Genomic DNA, 22462 nt, shown 5'->3' on the forward strand with positions numbered 1-22462 from the left:
ACAGATAAGCGATAACATTGAAACAATATATTGTGATGAAATATACAACCGTTTTATAAAATTTGCTAGGTGTGTATTCTATGACAACTTTTTAGAATTACCGTTTAAGATATTTACATAGATAATTCTTGAACATTTCTCTAAATATAACAGTTGTTTAAAAAAAGCAATTTTATTTAATTTATAACAGTGAGCCTATTATCAAGAGAGAGTGTGATTGGTGATATTTTCTTTATGTATTTTTCAACGACATCAACGTCCTTGCCGACAATCTTGAAGTCTCGTCCATGTTTACGTAACATCTGAAATAATGTTTTTTCATTTGTTTGAAACTTTCTAAAACATATTTTCATTCATTTATTTTTTTTTACTCTATAAATAGATTAGATTGACCTTATCATTACATTTACTATGTGTCATTAACATAATGGTTATGTGTATACGTTATATCTTGAATGTATTAAAATTAGTTCATTAGTTATAGTCGTAATATTTAAAACTATTAGGCAATATGGCTAATAGTTTAAAACATTACATCGCGATTTCAACAAATTAGCATGTAGTATTGTATTTCATTAAAATTACTTTTACACATTTAAAGAAAACACTTTTTCAATGGTCACGGTAACCACGCACGCTGTAAAACACGCGAAACGTCGGAAAAAAAATATGTAAAATAATTGTAAGTTTATAATAATACATAACTTCAATCCGTTTGTATGTTATGTATTATGTTTAAATGTTTTCTTTAAATTAGCATCTGTAAATATTTCTATAGGATCAATTTACGTTCTGTAATGTTTTACAAATCTTTCATAATAAATGCCAGCTAATAAATATTAACCCAACGTTAGAACTATATCAAAAGTCATTAACATTTATTATAAATCATTTTAATTTTGGTCAAGTATCAATGGGACGAAGGCATATAAACTAAAAGAAAAAAATACTGGTTTCCATTAATCATTTGGTGCCGTGTAAATACTTACGTCAAAAGTTCCTCCCTCCTTAATTACGAAATTTATCGTACTGAGCTGGTACTCCTTCTGTGGGTCTAACAGCTGATAATCGCCACCTTCCTTTACTAACACCTCCACTTCCGGTATTTCACCAGTTAAATTCAGTGTAAGTTTCAGGCCTGAAATATTGTATTAAAAATACATACTAAACCAATGAATAGTAAGATAACTTTATGTTGATATTAATACACGGCCACAGCACGACTTCTTCGATACTAAAATTTTCCACCAAAACTCGGAAGTTACTGAATATCCTGCAATATTGCGGGCTACTCGATTGTTATGACACTGGTTGTATCATGTAATATACACACGTGTATGTATTTTTAAAAATATATATTTGATCTACCCCATTTTAACATGTTTGTTGCTTTAGGACATAACATAATAAAGGATGTTTTTACTATACAACGTGTTTCAAACCTAATCACATTTATTTTTCTATTTAAAGGATATCAGTGCCAATTATATGCATATTAAAGTCTAAGTACAAGGAAAACGTTAATAATTAAAAAATCCATTTTTCCATACAAACAAATTGAGGTAAATTGAATAGCCTTGCAAATTCGTTCATACTGTCGTCGTTCATTCGTTCGTAGGATGAAAAGAATATCTACCACCGAGACGTAAATATAGCTAAGTTCAAGTGTGCCGAATGTATAACAATTTGTTTATGAATATTTTTCGTAAGAATATTTCAATAAATCTCAACTATATTTAATGTATGCCGTGTAGCCAAATAAATGTATCTTTGTAATACTTTCAATAGGTCTACGTTTGATTAAATTGGGTCACGTTATTAAACTTAATGTAAGAAGTAAAAACCGTTCGTAGCATTATGACTGTGAAAAAGCGGCGCTCGACAAGCTATGAACTACAGCTGTCGGTGACATCAAATAATTTTCTGCATTGTTCAAATTTGTTATAATAGTACAGATACCGGCAAACATCTTGAACAAATGTCCTTGCCTGCGCAGAAGCGATTTTTGGTATCATTGGCGGCGGGCGGTGGTGCGCGGCGGCCGGAGAGTGACGTGTCGATCGCGTGATTGGTAAATCAGTTGACGTTGCTGTCCCACGCTGCGCAAACTTTCCCCCACTCCCTTGTTTAATGCTCAAGAAGTTTGCCGGTATCTGTATAACCTATCTTAACTAAAGATTGTTTTGTGTATGGAAATTATTATTTTATGACGAACGAGTACTTGTTAAATAAAACGTAATCGTTTTTAGAATAAAATCAAATATGTACAATGTACATACAATATTTAGGTAAGAAACATACTGCTGTTTCCTAGAAGGTTTTTACTTTTTTTTGGGGGAATTAATTCATAAGTTTGTGTTGCATAGGGTTCCCTGAAATCGTACCCCTATCTAAGCGGGTCATACAGTAAGTACATTTTTGAGGAAAAGACTTAGTATCCAAAGTATAATTCGCACATTATAGACACGCATTTATACAGAATGTGTAAATGCCGCAGTAAAGTAGTTAAATCAGAGAGTTAATTGAATCTCTAGACAATAAATTTATTTAAATCAAAATACTAGCGACTTGATTGAATATCGATTTTTAATTAATTCTCTAGAGATTCAATTAACTCTCTGATTTGACTACTTTACTGCGACATAAATATGTTATTTAAAGGTAAATCGACTGGACCTTCGTGATGCTAAGTTCGTAAAGATAAAGACTGAACATTAGAAAGTTACTTCATTTGAGTTTGATAACATTTAAATGAAGAACATACCTGCTACCTGCGGTAACCAGGGTCCTGAGAATGGCTTTCTCACCCACGCGCTGGTTGTGCATGTTTTAAATGCCTCCAATATGTATTTACCAGGTATAACGAACGTCACCATATCGTTTGTAAATGGTAAGGTGTTGATTAGGTCTCCTCTCGATATTTCTGCAAGAAAGCAAATATATCGAAATAACCTTATGCTTATTAATTTTGATATAGCATTTAAGACGTTCATTTCTAAAATTTTGACTTCGTTGGACACAGATTATGTATTAATTGTTATGGTCGAATAAAATTTACATAGATCTTTATAAATTTATTAATTGGTTGTACAAAAACAATTCAACGTTAAGTTACTTAAAATATAGCAATATGAATTGACATACCTCCTTTGGAAAGAGATCCTCGTATCGTGTTCCTAAGTAAAAATGCTACATGTGTCAAATTACTATCTGCTATTTCTTTTCCCTAAAAATAATAATAATTAGGTTTTCTAATAGGCGGTGAGAATATTAGCATTGATACAATGTTTGCTTCATCGTTACTTAATTTTAATTATATGGCCGCCCATTGAAAGTGTGAAATGGGCGGTAGAAAGAAAATAATTTTTAATACCGCTGTAGGCCATTGTAGTTCGTATAGTATAAGATAAATAAAAACACTTATTTTAAATGTGAATCAGTAAAGTTCAATCTGGGTGACAATTCATTTCATTCATTGGTTGGTTACAAATTGATGGTTTCATAACCATCAATTTGTAACCAGTCAATAGAGAACAAGGATTACTAGAATATCAATTCGTAACCAGTCAATAGAGAACAAGGATTACTAGAATATCAATTGGTAACCAGTCAATAGAGAAAAAGGATTGCTAGAATATCAATTTGTAACCAGTCAATAGAGACCAAGGATTACTTACAATTTAAATAATACTTACAGCACTTAGCACAGCATCAGCAAACATATCTCCGATGGCACATTCTTGCCCACCGCACTCCGTCATGATTAAGTTATCATTTGCTACTCCAATGATTTCTTTCACAACAGAGTGGAGTTGTTCTTGATAAGGCTTTAACAAGGCCTTTATAGCTAGATCTAAAAAAAAACAATAGAGTTTAGTATATCTACGCATCTTAAAATACGAAATTAACTGGAATTTTGAATTTAGAAAAAATATTTATTTTTAATTTAAATTATTCTTAACTATGTAAAGTGGTTTACTTTTTAATTGTCTTTATCTGGAAATAATTATTTACGAAATACCTTCAGGAATATCTCTATCAAGAAAGACTGGCGTTCCTTCGAAGTTAAGTAAATCGCCGTTTCTGTTAAAATACGCTGTCAAATTTCCAACATATTTTGTGAATGCTGATGCAGTCACGATAGGAATCTATAATTAACATAAACTAAAATGAAAAAAACATCTTGAGCATTAAACAAGGGAGTGGGGGAAAGTTTGCGAAGCGCGGGACACAAACGTCAGTCGTCAACTGATTTTCTAATCACGCAATCGACACGTCACTCTCCCGCCGCCGCGCACCACCATTCGTCCCCCCCCTACCTACCTAAAAATCGCTTCTACGCAGGCAAAAACATTGGTTCAAGATGTTTGCCGGTATATGTATCAAGAAGAACCTATCTTCTCCAATAATATAGATTATATAATATCTGAACTAAAATTGATCGGCCTAACTAACCTAACGGCCTCGGATAAATAACTAGAATATAAGAAACAGAATTAACCTTATGTCCAGGCCGTAGCTCCGACTCAACAATAACAGGATAAGGCCCTGCAATCTCTTCGTGACTCGGAGATTCTCCGTTCCAAAGAAGACTGTGCGAATGACCACCAACAATTATGTCTATATTCTCACCTACCTGCTTTGCTATTTTCCTAAAATAAATATCATTGTATTGTCTTTTGTTAACATGGCTTTTACACATTAAGAATCCGTTTAAAAAGTATTTTCTTAAATATCATTATTTACTATCATTATAGCAACTTTTCGACTAAGTGTAACACTAACATAACGAAAAAAGCATAAAATATACAATAACTTAAAAGATGCAACATTGAAAACAAATAAAAGAAGGCTAAATCATATCTAAACCATAACAAATAATGGAATTTGCTCTTTTGTAAAAATCAATGGAGCTACAACCTTTTTAGCTCTGGGCCTCAGATTTCTGTATCCATTTCATGATCAGTTGTTAAACTAATAAGCAAGTAGGTGATGCTTCTGTGCCTAACGCATGCCATGTGGACTTTTTGTGTCTAAGGCAAACCGCTTTTCTCACGATGTTTGCGCATGAAATGCGCATGCAGAAAGAAAGTCCATTGGTGCACAGCCGGAAATAGAACTTACGACCTCAGGGATGAGAGTCGCACACTGAAGCCACTAGGCTAACTCTGCTATATTATATGTATGTGTGTATTATATACACAAATAAATATATATTTTCTCATATCGTGGTATGTTTTACTCTAGGTAGAAAACGATCTTTAGGTATCTGCATTACGCACAGACTGGTACTTTCTAAGCTATAAAATGAAAAAGCTCCAAACAAGTTAGGAATTTAACTCAAACAGTGCGTTTTGGGGCAGTTTAAAATACATAATTTAACGTGTAAACAATTTAATAAACCGCCTCCATGAATCAAACGTGAAAATGTCAATCAACCTTTCAATCTTTGTATTACGGGCAGAGAATTAAAAATATTGTAAAAAATATATATATATATATATATGATAGGGAAACATATATAGTGGGAGCAATGGCGTTAATGTCAGCTGTCATTGTCATTATGTCACGGATCCTTAATAACGTCAAAGTCAAATGAGTTCAAAACCGTTAATACTCGTAGTTAATTTGATTTGCCAATGTTGTTTGATCTATAAATTAACGACTACTTAATGATCAATAGTAATAGTGATTCCATAGTCATTAAGAAATTAAAATCATATATCTTACGATAATCTCTTTAGTAATTAAAGCAAAATAATAGTAATTAATTACTCAGTATAGCAACAATGAGCTAGTATTTAATAAAAATATTATGATTCGTCACAATTCAACACATTACATTGAAATCTTTCCGTAACGAAATTGATTCTAAAGGCATTTAAACAAAGTGTGACCTTCCGTAAAATATTAATTTCCAAGTGTAACATAGTGGTACTTTTTTAATTAGAATCATGTGTTAATATGAAAACGGTGAATTATATATTATCCTTATAATTTGGTCCTTATTTTGTTGCTAAGTTTGTTTACATTTTTGCTAGGCGGTTGATCCTAAGGCGAATCCAGGTTGTGGTCATGGTCAGCCTATCATAAATTTTATTGATGATTTTACAAAGCAGCTCCTGTTACTGAATATTTACAGATTCTGTACAAACTATCCTAATAAGTCCCTTTATTTGGGACCCGTGCAGTGAACTACAGTCAAAATCTGTTATAACGACGAAGGAACTACTCATATTTGGTCGTAAAAACCGATAGTCGTAACAGCCGATGACGTTTTTATTAAGTACCTAATACTTTTACCCGCCGGGACCTTTGATCTTGGTCAATATAACCGATGTGTTCTAAACGATGTCGTCGTAATATGTGTTTATTTTTTCATTTGACTAAGTATTAGTTCCAGCACTGGGGCTAGCTGCCAAATAATCACCTTAAATTTTAGCTTATAGGTTATTAAATAGATATTTATTTGATTGATTTTAGCGTATAAAAAACCAATGAGGTTGCACTATTTTAGGTCTCAGGCCGCGGATTTCTGTAACAGTTTCTGTTATGGTACAACAACCGCTTATATTGTTGGTAATGAGTGGCATTAAGTGGTCTGTGTTTTATTAGGTCTTGGTACAATTACAGTCCCTGATGCAATTACACTCTTAACTTACTTACCTTTTATAACCGACATATTTTCAATCCATGAATAAATTATATAAGTGATTGCAATAATAACAATTATTATTATTCTGATTAGGTTAAAGAAATTAACAAGTAATAGAACGAAAATAAACAGAATTAAGAGATAACATGCCTCGTGTACTTGAAGATTTTATATTATCCTTTCAATAGTGAATTGTTAAAATGTCCCCTATAAGTCGAGAGTCCCGGCTGGCATGTCGAGTTAGTAATTTGACAGGTTTATTGGAAAATATCGAAGCACGCCGCTGTCCTTGCATTTAAATCGACGATAAGTCAAACGTATGAACTTAAATATAATTTATTTTCTACATATTTTATCTGGTATATTCAAAACGATTTTTATTAAAAAAACATATTTCAAATATTACGTCCGCATTTTATTAGTCAAATACAGTACAATGGTAAATTTCGTGAAGGTAAAAGCCTTGAAACTAGATTTAAGGTCATTTTTAAAAATAGAAACCTTTTATTCCTAAAATAATATGCAGTCTATTTATACTCTAGTGACTAAATAAGAGACGACCAAGACAAACAGATCGTCCTGTCTCAATTGTTGTTATGCTGTGACGAAGAAGAACAGAAGCGTTAGTACAAACTTTACTATAGTTTCCTCATGATTCCAATGTATTTAAGTCTGATTTATCAATATTATGTAAATGATACTTACTTGTCAACATCCAACCCACAATGTGACAAAAGTATTATTATATCAACTCCTTTCTCAGTGAGTGCATCAGCCTCTGTCTTAGCAGATTTTATTGGGTCTAAGAATTTTACTTTACCGGGAGACGAAGACATCTGTAATTTAACTGATTGTTAAAAAAATAATATAATCTATCGGTGCAAAATCCAAGCTTCGAACACATGATCTCAACGTTCCATCTCACACTTATGCCAGCCGCTCTTAAATAGATATCGGATAATTTTTAAATAAAACGATAAAATTTTAGACATAAGAGTAGCTCAAAACCTTGATCGCGTTTATATCCGTTAAAAAAGTTTTCAGTAATATTGTACTACATAATCAAACCGCGCGTACTAGCTTACGTTTAATCGCGTATTATATTTACTTTACTCACTTGAGTTTCTGTCGTTATAAGGCCTATGATTCCTATCCGTCTGCCTTTCCTTTCAACCACAATGTGTGGCTTATAAAGGTCATTGAGAGCTGGTTCTTGACTGGTGTCGATGTTGGCTGCGACGACTGGGGCATGGAGTGCCGCAAGGTATGGCGCGAGTCCCGCTATGCCATCATCAAACTCGTGGTTCCCGATTGCCTGCAATTTGTTTCATTAGAAAATAGTTATTGTTTAAAATAATTAAAGTAAAAAGTAAAAACAATTTTTTACGGTTGACCTATGTGTATTGGTAATTTTTATTAAATGTTATCAATTTGACAGTTGACATTTAATCAAGTAATTTTTTAGCCATAACAATTGATACTACGCTCTTCGCGCCAAATGGTTTACCTTTCGCGCTTAGAAAGTGTTTTCAATTATGGTATACAAGTTTTCACATGTTACATTCTTTTAATTCGTAAATTTTGTTGCATATTTAAAATATTGATTTAAATGTGAGTGAAATCTCGAGGTTTAAAGCTGATTGATGATTTTAAAATAAGTTTTGTTTTTACATTAATACTTGTGTAAAAATTATTTTTGCTCAAAGAATATAAATTTTATAATAATAGATTAGTTCCTGAACTATAATCTTTTAAGACACCAATCGTAATAACCTATCACAATTGGTATGTAATTGTATACGCAGTAATTAGTTATGTAATAATGTACATAATTATTGTAATACTAACGTGAGCATCGTTAGGCAGCAAATTAATGAACTTCTGGGTAATGTTCCATTTCAGGAGAGTGTACCAATAAGTCCCTTGGAAGGTGTCGCCAGCATTAAGTAGCAAGGCCCCAGGTTTCTGTGCCAAAAGAGTCTTTATTTCATGGTACAATCGGGCATAGCCACCGAGACATTGTGAATCGTTCGTCGAGCATATTGGGTAGTGCACTGTAGTTTCTTCGAATCTGTAATAAATTTATAGTTTTTAAACACGACTCAAAAGTGTATGCAATAACTTATTACTATAATAATATAGATTGATAAAGTTAAAAAGTTATAAAAAATTTATAATTATGAGCTGAATTCGTCTTCATTTTTGAAGTGAAACTTCTTTAGAATCGTTGTGATTTCAAACCGGATGCAACGAAAAAACGACAGGTAAGAGACACAAATACAAAAATGTGTAGGATGAAGCCAGGGGAAAGAATGAGACAGAAATATACATACAATTTGTATATTATCGGTCTCTCCTCTTTGTGCCATACTTCGTAGCGTCCCCACTCCCGTCTTCTAAGCATAGTCGCCTGTAATTTGTGAGCCAGAGCGAGAGAGCAGATGTCAGTGTGTATGTATATTGCACACTGTTTAATACGTGCTTGTATTTGAGCATTTAACGTGTGTAGTGCATGTGAAAACTACGTGAGCTTACTGTACACTGTATGCGGCTGCGTATTACAGCGTTTTAGTAAGATAGCGTGGTGTGTTATTTTTTTAATTAAAAGTTTTATCCTACTTTTAGACATTGAAAAACGTCCAATTTACATATTATTAATAATAAAAACATTGTTTTTGAAGGTTTCACTTCTAACACGTGTGAATTGCACACATGCTTTTTTTTTCTTTGTGTTCCTTTCTTCGGATTATAAGATAATAACAACTATCTACCGTTGAATCTATTTTTATTAAATACGACATTTTTAAAATACAATACGCGTATAACAAAAATAACTATATTTGCACTAGCTTATTTATAAAAGTGAATACTACTCTTACAACTACATTACAATGGTAAAATAATAACAATTTGATTACAAATAATTATATATATATACAAACGTTTAATTAATTTAACAATTAATTTAATTAGCTATAAAATAAACTACTAATAATGGTCGAAGTTTCAAGTGCAGTACGAGTGATTATAAACGTATTGCATAGGGAATTATCATCACAGATCAAAATCATATCTATGACTGTTCTTGGAAATGGCAAGAGGAAATAAAAATGAGGAAAAACAATACAATCGAACCGATAGCCTCATACAAGTCCTTGATATGTCTTGTCGAATCTTGTATCTCTGATGATAATTGTAGTGTATATCATTTTTAACTTCCTATTGTCTTACATGTAATAAGATATCATTTCACGGCTTATTACTTGAATAGATATTTATTACTTGGTAATAATTAAGCTAAGAAGGCTTGATTTAAGAAAACTTTTTGTTTGTATATTTTCTCGTATTGATTATATAATAACAATGTATTTAAGTAAATACTTTTTATATATATTAGCGACAGTTATATGTGTGAATTTTGTTTCACTAGGTATTTACTAACAATCATTGTCTTTCACGCCTATTGTGTCGTTTCCAAAGAATATTTGAAGATGCAAACAAAAGATGTTTAAGAAAATATAATAATAATATCAAGCGGCGCTACAATCCAACGTGTCTTGTCCACAAATTGCATGTCTTTCTTTGATGATTACGATAAGCAGATGATTAAACTTCTAAGCTCAATGTCAACATGACATTCATTTTTGGATACAAGAAATTCCAGTATCCTCGCGATGTTTACTTTCACTGTACGAGAAAGTATTAAATGCACGGTGAAAACGGAATTTGAACGCATGACCTCAGAGTTGAAATTCAACACTTAATCCAAGCTTACACTTCTCTACAAGAACTAGTAATAAGCACAAACATATGTAGGACATATATTATAGTTCTATACATGATTGATATACGTAAATTTATACATGTTTTGCCGCTTTTTTCTCCATTTCCATAAAACTTGCTGTATCCGTACAATATCATTTAGGAACAATGCAGCTTTGTCGCGATGAAATACTTTTTAAAACCGGTTCAGCTGGTCAAAGGTTTTATCTGCCAACAGTCCCATAAACTTTACCACTATACAATATTAGTGAATATAACCTACCATAGTTAAAATCAGTTCGTTGATTTCAGGAATGTGACGAACATTAGAATTTATTACAGTTTCATAAAACAAATTGCCATATTTAATAAAAATGTGGAGATTTTCACACTTATTTAATAAATGCACTTTAATTGATCTCGCATAATAATAAAAACATTATTAAACGTAAATTTCAAACTCAGCTTTCCTATTATCATCTGATATGCTTAAGGTCAAATTCATGATCAATTACTGTACAATCAGCTGATTGTCTTGCTTTTACCGTTAGCGTAATATCGTTAGGTCAGAATACGATAAAATTTAAACAATGTTTAGTATCAATAATTTAATTTTACCATTATATTTATGGTTTTTTTATATTTATGTAAGTACTAACTGTACCTGGCATGGAAGTCATTGTAATGCACAATATCCAATCTAAATACTCCACTATTTATAACACTTGCACTAACACTACCAAATAAGGCACACAGTAAAACGTCCAGAAACATTTTTAATTCGGAACGCGTTACATCTGTCACATATCTGTTGATAAACTGCGCCCGCGTCAGGTCAAAAGGCAGGTTTATGGCACACTAATTTGTCTTTGCCTATTCATCTGCATATAAGGAGTGCAGGCCGTCAGCTCCGCCATTCAGATATATACTTAGTTCCTTTGAGATAGAGTGATATTAAATCAATATAGAAGTCCAAGGGTACAACGCAGACAACTTTTCTTTAAAGATTGCATCTGATTTATAAATTAAAGAACTAATAGCGTTGTACTTTTTAATATCATTTTCAAAGGTTGAAGTATTCAGAAATCAAAGTTCGTTTAACTCCCCTGACATCTGACTTCTAGCGAAACACCTATTTTTGATATGAAGTTCAAAATAAATATATTTGACTCATGAGCTATAAGTCTGTATTCAGTTCAAAACTAGGACTTTAACGCTTTGGCCTCTTTATTATAATATAGTGTTTTAATATTTTTAATTTCAAATTGGTAAACTAAATCTTACTTAACAAGAATGATTACCAAAATTATATCAGTCACGTACATTAGAATATTCAATTGTATTCTTAATGATATCTATAATTAGCTAATGACCGTGACACCGTACTGTGTTTAAGTTTCTAAAACACTTTTCAATAGTACGTGACTTTAACTACTTTTATCTTATAAGCACTAGCAAAGACATTGTTATAGTTTTAGGTACTGAATTTGATTTAGTAAAAATCCAAACCAAATGTAAATATAACAATAAACGTAAATTGAAACGTTCTATTGTTTCCACTATATTTGTTATATCGCAATCTAAATAAGCCATTACTAGTTTTAAACAATTCTTTGAATTATAACTGCCATAAATTTCTTAGCAAAACAGTTTCTTTATTATTTCAGTTACTATTTCTTGTCTGTAAGCCTTTTTGTATTCAGTATGACTATGGTAAGATCCTATAATTAAAGTAATGTTCAATCATATGACTTGATATTAAAAGGGATTTGTATGTCTTTAAAAATAATAAAAACAGTAATTACAAGTCGAAAATAGAGAAAGATTAATGCAAATGCCTTAAAAAAAATGATAAACATGGATTTTCATGGAATTCCGATCCTGAATATAAATACGTCTTAAAACTATTAAATGAATTTTGGAATATAAGTTTATATACATATTAATAAAAATATTATCTCTCAACATTAATTAAATATCACACACAAACCTAGACTAAAACATTTAGGTTAATAAACACAGATGTTCGTAATGTTTTTGTAACGCAAAACACAATCCTCCCTGAGATTTGCAGTCACTCTCATTATGCTTCGTTTCATTTGCCCGTTCCATTTAGTTCTCACTCTTTATTTTCAGCGAAGCATTCACACATTTCAATGCGACTACATTTTTTTATTCAGGAACAAATTTACTTTTATAAAGGATACATCGGCTGTTAAATTAATTTTTGTAACAATATTATTTTGAATTCAATCGGATAACCTTTTTTTAAATTTGTGCTAAATGTTTGTCATTCAGCATGCCTTTGAATATCAGCATAATTATAAACACAAGATCCATTATACACCTTCAACCGTTAGGGTACTTAATCTTGAGTTTTAAGTATCACCTAACATGAGTACTAAAAATAATTAATATACTGATTCTACTACAACAAACATTATATTTCCTACATTGTCACGTAAAAATTAACCCTTTTCATCATACTATTGGATTTGACAAACAAAAATTAAATCATTAATTACTATAATAAATATAACGTATATCTTAATATTAACGTTATTAGAGAAAGGCATAAAATATGAATGCCAGTCATATTTCATTAATTCATTCATAGAATGGCGCCAAACTTGCTTATCGAACACGTCCACAGATTGAAATTGTTATAAACCATAGATAAATAATTGGATCGAACCTATGACCAGTATAAATGGACAATATGATATTGGTAACTTAAATTATGTTATCTTTGTGTGTTATATATAACTAGGTATAAGTTCAGCCATAAGTTCTGTTACAAATGAAAATGCATTTTTTATTGTAATGAAATATTATTAAAATTTATACCTACATAATATTTATTAGTCTCAGCAAAAATAATAATCTATTCGAAATGGCCACCTTTGGCAATTAAATATTTCTGATGTTCATAACTCTGTATATTAATGATGTTTTGATTATAGAAAACATTCAAAGCACCTTTTAAATAATAAATCTATTAATGGTTTGCATAATTTCTTCGTATTATGAAATGTTACTTCTGTCCGCTCCGTTCGCTTAGGAGATTTTCGTCAGGAGAATAAAATAAAATCTAGAATCTTACCATTTATTATTTACATAATTTACAATATTTTTTATCAATTTTATTCTACTTAACATTGGTTTAGTTTATGATTTACCTCATAAACTCCACTACATAAACCTACAAATTCAAAAGAGTGTTTGTTATCGCATTTATTGTTTAATTAAAAGACCAAATCCATCAAAATGGGTTACATCTATTTATCACTAAATAAGTTTAATTATGTTGGTAATTTGCAAATTCTTGATATTTCGATATTTGAATCTATCTCTAGAATGGTTGGCCACTGCTTAGTGTCCATATTTTCTTAGTATGTCATATTAACTAGCTAATCAAAATTCGTCCTTCTATTTTTACATTAATAGACTTGTATGCTTTGATATATTCCCTCAAGCGATGTTGATCGTAGCCGAGAATTTCTACATTTTTCAAGTTATGCGAGATCATCTGAAAATAGTTCATTAAAGTATTTAGTAGCATATCTTTAAAGATATGACGTGTCTCGGAAGTATATCAAATAGAGATAAGTACACAGAAACAAGATTAAAATCAGTCGAGCAAAATGATTGGATTTGAAATTAGAATACCATGATTTTTCATATTTAGAATGTATTGCCAGACAATTAAATTTCAAATGTATTTAAGAACGGCAACCTTTTAGGGAAATAATTGTATCTTTATCCATATTTATGGACTGTGTTGACGTTATGATTTTACATATAATATTTTGATTGCCAATTGATCTTGGCCTTATATTATATGTAAGTGTTTACAGCCTTCTGAAGCTGACATCGTCGACTTTAGGGTTAAAATTTTTACTGGTTATTTTTTTATTGGTTCACAGTCACTAGACTATATTTAATTTATCCGTGTATTTGGATAAATTAAATATAGTCTTTAATAAGTAATTTACCGTATATCCATCTCCTCCATTAGCTAAATATATGGGCGCTACAATTTGGTATATATTATCCTTATCCAGAGGTACCGTTGAGAACTTCTTCTTAACATACGCCGAAGCTACCCTATTACCCACTGGCCGAGATATGTTGTATGTTACTTGAAGTCCTATAAAAGTATATAAAACATTAATTTATAAAAATATCTTATTGTATTGTTTTAATATTTTATATTCCTGTTTTAAAAACGTTATGTTAAAAAACCTGTAGGAAACTCTCAACAAGAAAACCGATAAGTAGCCTCAGACTTTATCCATTACAAATTAAAATTCAATTCTTTCATAAAATATTTAATTATTACAATTCTTAATTTATTCTCTTCCTCTTATTGTAAGCAATTTTATCTTAAAGGTATTTTTTGGGAGCTATAATAATACAAAACACGAATTAATTACCTGAAACCTGTAAAAGCCAGGGTCCCGTAAATCGCTCGCCTTTTATCAAATCACTTGCTGACCGTTCTAAGGCTTGATAAAGGTACTTTCCTTGTAATTCGAAGCTAGTCAGCAGATCCAAATATGGAAATAATTCCACTATGGAGCCTTCTGTTAATTCTGAAACATAATATTTTTAAAAATTTATTTCTCCCTGTTAGCGAAGTCATAAATATGCGTAATTAATTTGGCTTATGAATGTTAAATAGCTATTTATTTGTGTGTGTTTATTGTATAAGTTTCTCAATTTTATATTTTAACAAAAGCTTGCCAACGCTCGACACACACATTGATATTGATAGACAGATGAAAAATAATTATTAAATATTGACATATTGATAGACAGATGAAAAATAATACAAGGTTCAAAGTGACAAGTACTTATATTATGAATATTGAAATGAAAACACATTATAAGTATGAAAATTCACGTGGTTCAAATGAGGGGAGGAACTATGGATATCCTCGCTTGTTCATCAGAATGCTCAATCCAGCCATCGACAAGTTTTGACCAAAACAAAAGGTTCTTTTGAGAGGTGGGATAAATGCGGTGTCTGGACGCTTTGGGCATCCACGAAATTTTAATTTAGCTAAAAAGTTGCGGCAATCAATCTTATAAATACCTTAAACGGTATCGAATGCAATCAATTATCAACGGCCACAACATCTTGATGTGCTCTGCTCTATCGTTTGAAAGAAAAATTATAATACCTGTCATATTCGTTCTCGTATTTGTTTATTCGTTCACATTCGTGTAAAAAACTATTGATATGGAGTTGATGTGTTAGGCCTTATATTGTGATATATCTACTTACCACCTTTACGTATTATAGCTCTCATATTGCTTCTTTGTATTAGTGCAATGATAGGATATAGAGTCTTTATGTTTGATTGCGCCTGTAAATAATATTCAATACATTATACATTAACACTTTGCCCATACAGGATTTTAGTTATATGGAAAATATATATAGTTTGTGTACATTTATTTCCCTATTTAAATACTTCCAGTACATAATGTTTTGTTTGGTATACTGGACTACATTATCGTATTTCTTAATATAAAAGGCAATTTATTACACTCTGCTGTGCCCTAATATAATTTATTCAATTCCATTATCAAATTTTAATTTTATTTTAATTAAATTTTTTACATTCTTTTTTCTAGTTTGCTTACTTTCTTAAAATTAAAAAAATATTTTATTTGACTCAAAAACCATTACATTTTGTACTTACATTCTAAAGATTGTAAACATACAATAGGCAACGAAACTATTAACTTTTAATATTATTATTATTTGTTTCTACTGAATATTAGTTTCTTATTTGTTTTTTTTTGTGACTGAGGCGCAAACTACCTGCTGTGGTCTCTGGCAGAATGACCAGCGCTGTGGACAACTCTGCTCCTCAGCATAATGCTGAGCCAGGGCCAATTACAACCACAACATACACGCATTACACAATTAAACCTTTTTCTTAAAAAAAATTGTTATCTTTCTATTATTATTCTTATTTAATTATTTTTATTGTATCTGTTTCTGTGTGTGTGTTTTGTTAGTAATAAATGTTATGTATATCTCTATCATAAACTTACCGTATACCTCATCACATCAGCCAAGAAATTTCCCATCACACATTCACCGTGAACGCAATCTCTATGATCCATGGTTTTATCTATGTGTCCAATAACGTTGGCTGCAGCTGTATGTACTTGTTTGGCATAGGATGCAAGTTTTTTCTTAACGTTTTCGTCTTAAACAATATAGTTTATTAAACAAAATCCGAATGCGTTTATAATCAAATATATTTTTTTAGTAATTGTTAAATTTGTATCTGTATTTATGTTTACTGAAATTTTATTTTTGAAGGAATATCTTATTATTTTTGATGTAAATGGTTTGAAACGGTTATCCTTATCTTGGTGTCAGTTATGATTAAACATAAAATAAATGTGTATTTTAACTTTTTACTATAGAAAACTGACTTAAAAACCAAGTATATTTTTTGAGATTCTTATAATACTTGAGATTAATACATTTACAAGAATCACATAATTAAATTGTAAACAAATACTTCGGAGAATCGAACAAACTTATTACCTTCAGGTATTGAGTTGTCCAAAGCAATTGGCTCTCCATGCCAATTGAGAATATCGCCGAAACAATTAAAATTAATTGTAATGTTTCCAAGGAATTTAGTGAACGCATCCGTCTGGAGGACCAACACCTGTAAATAAAAACTATAGTGATATAAAACATTGCTTTTGTTACAAACAACAACGAAGCATTAGAAAAAAAAAATTACAAGAGCAGTAGATTTGTTAACATAATTTTATAACAACTCTATTATTAATGAGCGAGTTTTTCATTTAAATTTACATTTACGCATTGTGCATTAGAATTACTTCCCAAATTAAATGATTTTGAACCTATATTGATTAAATACCTAATTAGTACAAGTAAAGCTAATATGTTTTTAATATATTCAATGAAAGTCATCAACTTTTAAATTTATGTAATTGACAAGTATTTTCATTATAACCAATTGTTGTATGGATTCATTAATAAAGCTTTAATAATAATATTTAATTTTAATATTATTTTCATTAGGAACATATTTAGAAGCAATACCTGATGATTATCATCCCCTTTGCTGTTTACGACAGTAAGGTAAGGAAACATCACCGCTTTGTCTCTATGTGAGTGACCACCCACAACCAAGTCGATATACTGGCCATAATCTTGTGCTATTTCCCTGTTAAAAACGTATCAATCGATTTTGTTATTTATTAGGCAACACAATGATTTTAGAAATACAGTATATTATTAGGATATTTATTTATTAAAGTTTACCACATCACACATAGTACTAAATCTACTTTATTTGTTACAAATTCTTTTATCTTAAATGTATGACAATTTAGGTAAACACAAATGGTACAAAAAAAAGTTTTTTGTTAAAAAATTACCAGTAAAACAGCGGACTAGGTTCGACGTAGGCACTTAACAATGCTTTCTTTAAAACCGGTCAGGCCACCACCGAATATATCCAGATAAGCACCGTTTCATCCGTTAAAATAGTAAAGAATTTAAAAGAGAGTTGCCTGAACTCTAATGTTGGTTTTTGTAGAAAGAATTTGGAAACAAATATTTTAAATTAGGTTTTCCTTTTATGCTTTTGCATATTTAACTATATTGGCTTCATGTCATTACGATAAATAATATGTTCTGTGGAGTGTTATAAACTAAAAAAGGACTTACACATCGAGTGTGTACCCACAGTGTGATAGGAGTATGATGATATCCACTCCCATGTCACGAAGGTTCTTCGATTCTCGGAGCGCTGCCTCACGAGGGTCAGTGAACTTAACACCACCGGTTGGTGCTAGACCCTGTCGAATAGAAAATACGCAAAATAAACACGAAGGAGAATAAACTTTATTTAAACGTAAGCGTAAGCCGACATTATAAATTGTTAAATAGATCGCTTGAACAGCTGACAAGTCAACCAACCAAAAATTACTTATACTAGATTGAGAAAAATATAATGTATGGAAAATTTTATAATATTTATGACTTGTTAATTTCGATAAAAATGGTACGTCTTTATTCCTATGCCTTATATGGTTTTACGTTGGTAACACTGAAAATGTTTAGTTCTGGCAAGTTACAAACATTGCTTATGAAAACTTTTTTTAATTTCAATTTTGGAACTCTTCGGTAGCCTATTGTAGTATATTGCATTCATTTGTAATTTGTTTTTGTTAATTGGCGGCAAATCGATCAAACTCTTGTTACACGTGAAAATGAACCTAACGCGAGAAACTTTTCGGTCAATGATTTATTTTGACTTTCGCTGTGGGTTTACTCAACAACAAAACTATGATAGGCTTCGATTAGCATTTTCATTTACATATACATTACATTTCATGCCACTATTTACAATTGGTGTAACGAGTTAAGCATGGACGTAGCAATTTCAATGATGATCCGCGTGAGGGACGTCCTTTAACACCGACTACTGAAGATTACATCAGTGCTGTGCGACGCATGATAGTGGAAGATAAGAGACTGACCTATTAGCAGATACGGGCAAGTCTAGGCATTGGTATGAGTCATTAGGTAACATTTAGGCGTCAGGAAGCTTTATACCAGATGGATCCCCCATATTTTAACTGACGACCAGAAACACCTTGGACTGGTGTCGCCAAATGTTAGATAAGTTCAAAGGCGGTGACGCAAACGCTGTAATTGACATCGTCACAGGTGTTGAAAACTGGATATATTGCTACGAACCCGTAACCAAAAAACAATCAGCTCAGTGGGTGTTTCCTTTCGAGGATCGGCCAACTAAGGTAAAGAAAGGAAGAAGTCAAGGAAAAAATATAATTGTCTCATTCCTTGGTCGGAAAGGTCATTTCGCGAAAGTTGTGCTAAAACATGGAAGGACAGTTACTGCAGACTGGTATGTCCATCGCTGTTTGCCTGTTGTCTTGGAAAAAATTCAACAGCAGCGCCCTCGAAGCAGGATCCTCTTTGACCACGACAATGCTTCAGCGCACTCCGCAGAACGGACTGTGGAATATTTGATTATGGCAGGTGTCGATATAATGAGTAATTTGCCATATAGTCCTGACCCTGCGACTCTCATTTATTTCCAAGAACTAAGGATAAAATTTGATTTATTCGCTTTACAAGCCCTAAAGATGCGGTGAAATCGTACGAGAATGCCATAGAAGAGAAGGAAGAATGGGCCCACTGCTTTTCTCAGTGGTTCCAGCGAATGTAACGATGTGTAGAGAGGAACGGAGATTACTTCGAAAAACAATAAAAGTATTGGCAACTTGCTACATTAAGCCGTTTTTCATTTTCTAAACATTTTCAGTGTTTCATCTAGGTATTAGTAGTAAGAGGTGGCTCTTTATATTAGAAAGTGTAATATTTTCGACTTAAAAATTCGAGTTAATATTAGAAAATTAATGTTATTAAAATATACACATTAGCTTCACAGCTATATATCTTAATGCGTTCCGGTTTTCCACAGACAATAAAAAAGTGATAAAGTAGAAAATTAGCCAGCAATTACGATATTAACGGTAAAAAAATATGGATTTTTTCTGAATATTTTGTAACTGTAATTTATTTTACTGTAGTTATGAAGAAGTCCAAGAAAGATGTAAATTCAATGATAAATAAATAAAGCAAGCTTTTATCTGTTCCGGTTGAATTTCATGACTTAATTTTTTTTTGATTAATATATTTAAAGATTCCTTTAGTTTAGAACCTACCTTAGTATCCGTTGTAGTCACTCCAACGATTCCAATCATCTTTCCTTTTCTCTCGATAATTGTGTATGACTTGAACAACCCCTTGAGTCTGGGTTCTTCTGAAGTGTCTAGGTTAGCAGCCAACGCCGGGGCTTTCAAATTGGCTAAATATGGCGCTAGGCCATCAATGTCATCGTCGAACTCGTGGTTTCCGATTGCCTGTATAGATCCCAATGTATGGATAAATTGGAGTCATTTAAATCATGGAGTAAATTGATATCATTGTCAAAAGAGTTTAGGTCTCTGTAGTTATTGAGATATACGTCGAACTCGATTTAAATATGTATGAACGATAAATGCAATATAGTGATAACGGCTGAACAACAATATTTCTTGCTAAGTACTTGTACGGTGAAGGACAACAATAGAGGAACCAGAATGTGTATTTGTGTATAGAAGACTGATAACTTATTGCATATTAAGAACGTGAATGAACACGAAACAGATACTGAAGCTCTAGCCTAACAGGTTGTAGCGCTACTGGATTTTTAATTAGTAGTGAACATTTTCAAGTCACGCTTCACTATCAGTACAGGGAAAAAACCCTAATGTTTGCTGATTACTTATCAATTCAGCTCTCTCAAAACGAAATGTAATATGAATTATTATTTATTAATTAGTAAAAATTATTATCTACATACCATTATTAATTTTAACCAATTTGAATTATTAAAAAATATAAGAAAATGAGACATTATAATTATACACAAAAGATGTGTATTTATAATTACGACATTTACGACAAGAATTAAATGCAATTTTAAAACTAAGCCTTAATTAGCCTTATTTAATAACCCTCTTGTTTATTGTTGTAACAAGAAGCATGGACTACTACTACTACTAGCTATTGTAGTATATGTGTCATAAAAAGCAATATTTTATCATCATACTCACATGCGCATCATTATTCAACAAATTCAGAAAATACTGTGTCGCATTCCATTTGAGCAGTGTGTACCAATAAGTGCCTTGGAAGCTGTCTCCAGCATCAAGAAGCACAGAATCGGGGTGCTGTCGTCGTATCGCCTCTATCTCATAGAGAAGACGGGGTAGACCTCCATAGCACTTTTCTTTATTATGGTCACAGAGCAACGAGTCATCGGAGGTTTCTTCAAACCTAAAAAGCGGGGGTTAATTTAAAAAAAATCAACTACGGATATTTTTAATGGTGGTTTAAAAACGTAACGTTACACTATTAATCAAAACATAAGTATAAATATTCATACTTATTCGCTTTAATTATATATAGAAACAAGATGTTTAAAATAACACAAAATATAATTTACATACCTTGCATGAAAATCATTATAGTGAATCAAGTGTAGGGAGTAATCCTTACAATTGAACTTATAATTACAACCACAGTTAAACCACGCGAAACATAGAAATATAATTATTTTTCTCATCATTAAAACACGATGACACGCGTAATAGCAACATGAAGAAATGAAAAGGTGTTTTTTTCTTCACCACCTATATTTATTTGTTACCATTACATTAATGCAATTAAATACTCGTTTGAAGTATTTTGTGTAAGAGGCCTAATGAATATGTAATATGTTTACGCATTTTTGCATATTAAGGAACTAAAATATTAGGCACTTTACGCGACTCAAATTTAATCAGCGGATACTAGCACCCTAAATCCCAAGGTCAGCAACAAAAGCTTTGCCTTAAAAATTACTAAGTTTTGTATAAAGGAATGAAATGAAAGAATGAATAGCAGGTTGCCTATTTTTATTTATAAGACATAATAAGCAAACCAGATACTAGAAACCACACTAATTAAAATTATATTAGTAAATTATCGATTTATGATCTATTTTGATAATTAATTTATTTTCCATCAATGACTGGCGAACTAAAATGGCGCTCTACGGGAAACATAGAGTCAGGATTAACTTGAATAAAATAGTGTATTCTAATAATTTTAAACTGTTACAAATCCAAATAAATTGTTAATCGATCGTGTCCACGAGGGAGTAATAAAATTTTATTACAAGTACCTAATAGTAAATATATTGATTCGAGAAATCAATAACTTATTAAATAATCATTTTCATATATTTATGTGGTTTTTTAATACGATTTGAATTTAAGCCTCATAAGGCGTTTCAACTAGTTCGGCTCCAATCTCGGAAGGGCCAACATAATAAAGAAATTTTACAAGATCATTTCTAAGAAGCCTTAAACTTAGTATTCGATCTCTAAACTTTCAAATTGGCAATCTATAATTTTGGAAAT

General features: G+C 31.4%; 2 protein-coding genes across 2 annotated transcripts; both read right to left on the reverse strand.

The window, feature by feature from the left end:
• Positions 1-5: 5 nt before the first annotated feature.
• On the reverse strand, positions 6-11302 carry LOC123713076 (apyrase-like). Its single transcript, XM_045666568.1, has 11 exons — positions 11082-11302; positions 8504-8726; positions 7773-7970; positions 7361-7491; positions 4502-4652; positions 4022-4148; positions 3696-3853; positions 3145-3226; positions 2765-2923; positions 990-1138; positions 6-302 (listed from the first exon to the last, which is right to left on the reverse strand). The coding sequence occupies exons 1-11, from the start codon at positions 11189-11191 to the stop codon at positions 177-179; spliced, it is 1614 nt and encodes a 537-aa protein (XP_045522524.1). The 5' UTR covers positions 11192-11302; the 3' UTR covers positions 6-176.
• Positions 11303-13574: 2272 nt separating this feature from the next.
• On the reverse strand, positions 13575-21650 carry LOC123713046 (apyrase-like). The gene is made up of 11 exons (XM_045666529.1): positions 21509-21650; positions 21113-21335; positions 20180-20377; positions 18153-18283; positions 17523-17646; positions 16992-17118; positions 16487-16644; positions 15708-15789; positions 14854-15012; positions 14413-14567; positions 13575-13946 (listed from the first exon to the last, which is right to left on the reverse strand). Exons 1-11 carry the CDS (start codon positions 21625-21627, stop codon positions 13824-13826), a joined length of 1599 nt encoding a protein of 532 aa, XP_045522485.1. The 5' UTR covers positions 21628-21650; the 3' UTR covers positions 13575-13823.
• Positions 21651-22462: the final 812 nt, after the last annotated feature.

Source organism: Pieris brassicae, chromosome 8, assembly GCF_905147105.1.
Source record: "Pieris brassicae chromosome 8, ilPieBrab1.1, whole genome shotgun sequence".
In the NCBI taxonomy this organism is placed as follows: Eukaryota; Metazoa; Arthropoda; class Insecta; order Lepidoptera; family Pieridae; genus Pieris; species Pieris brassicae.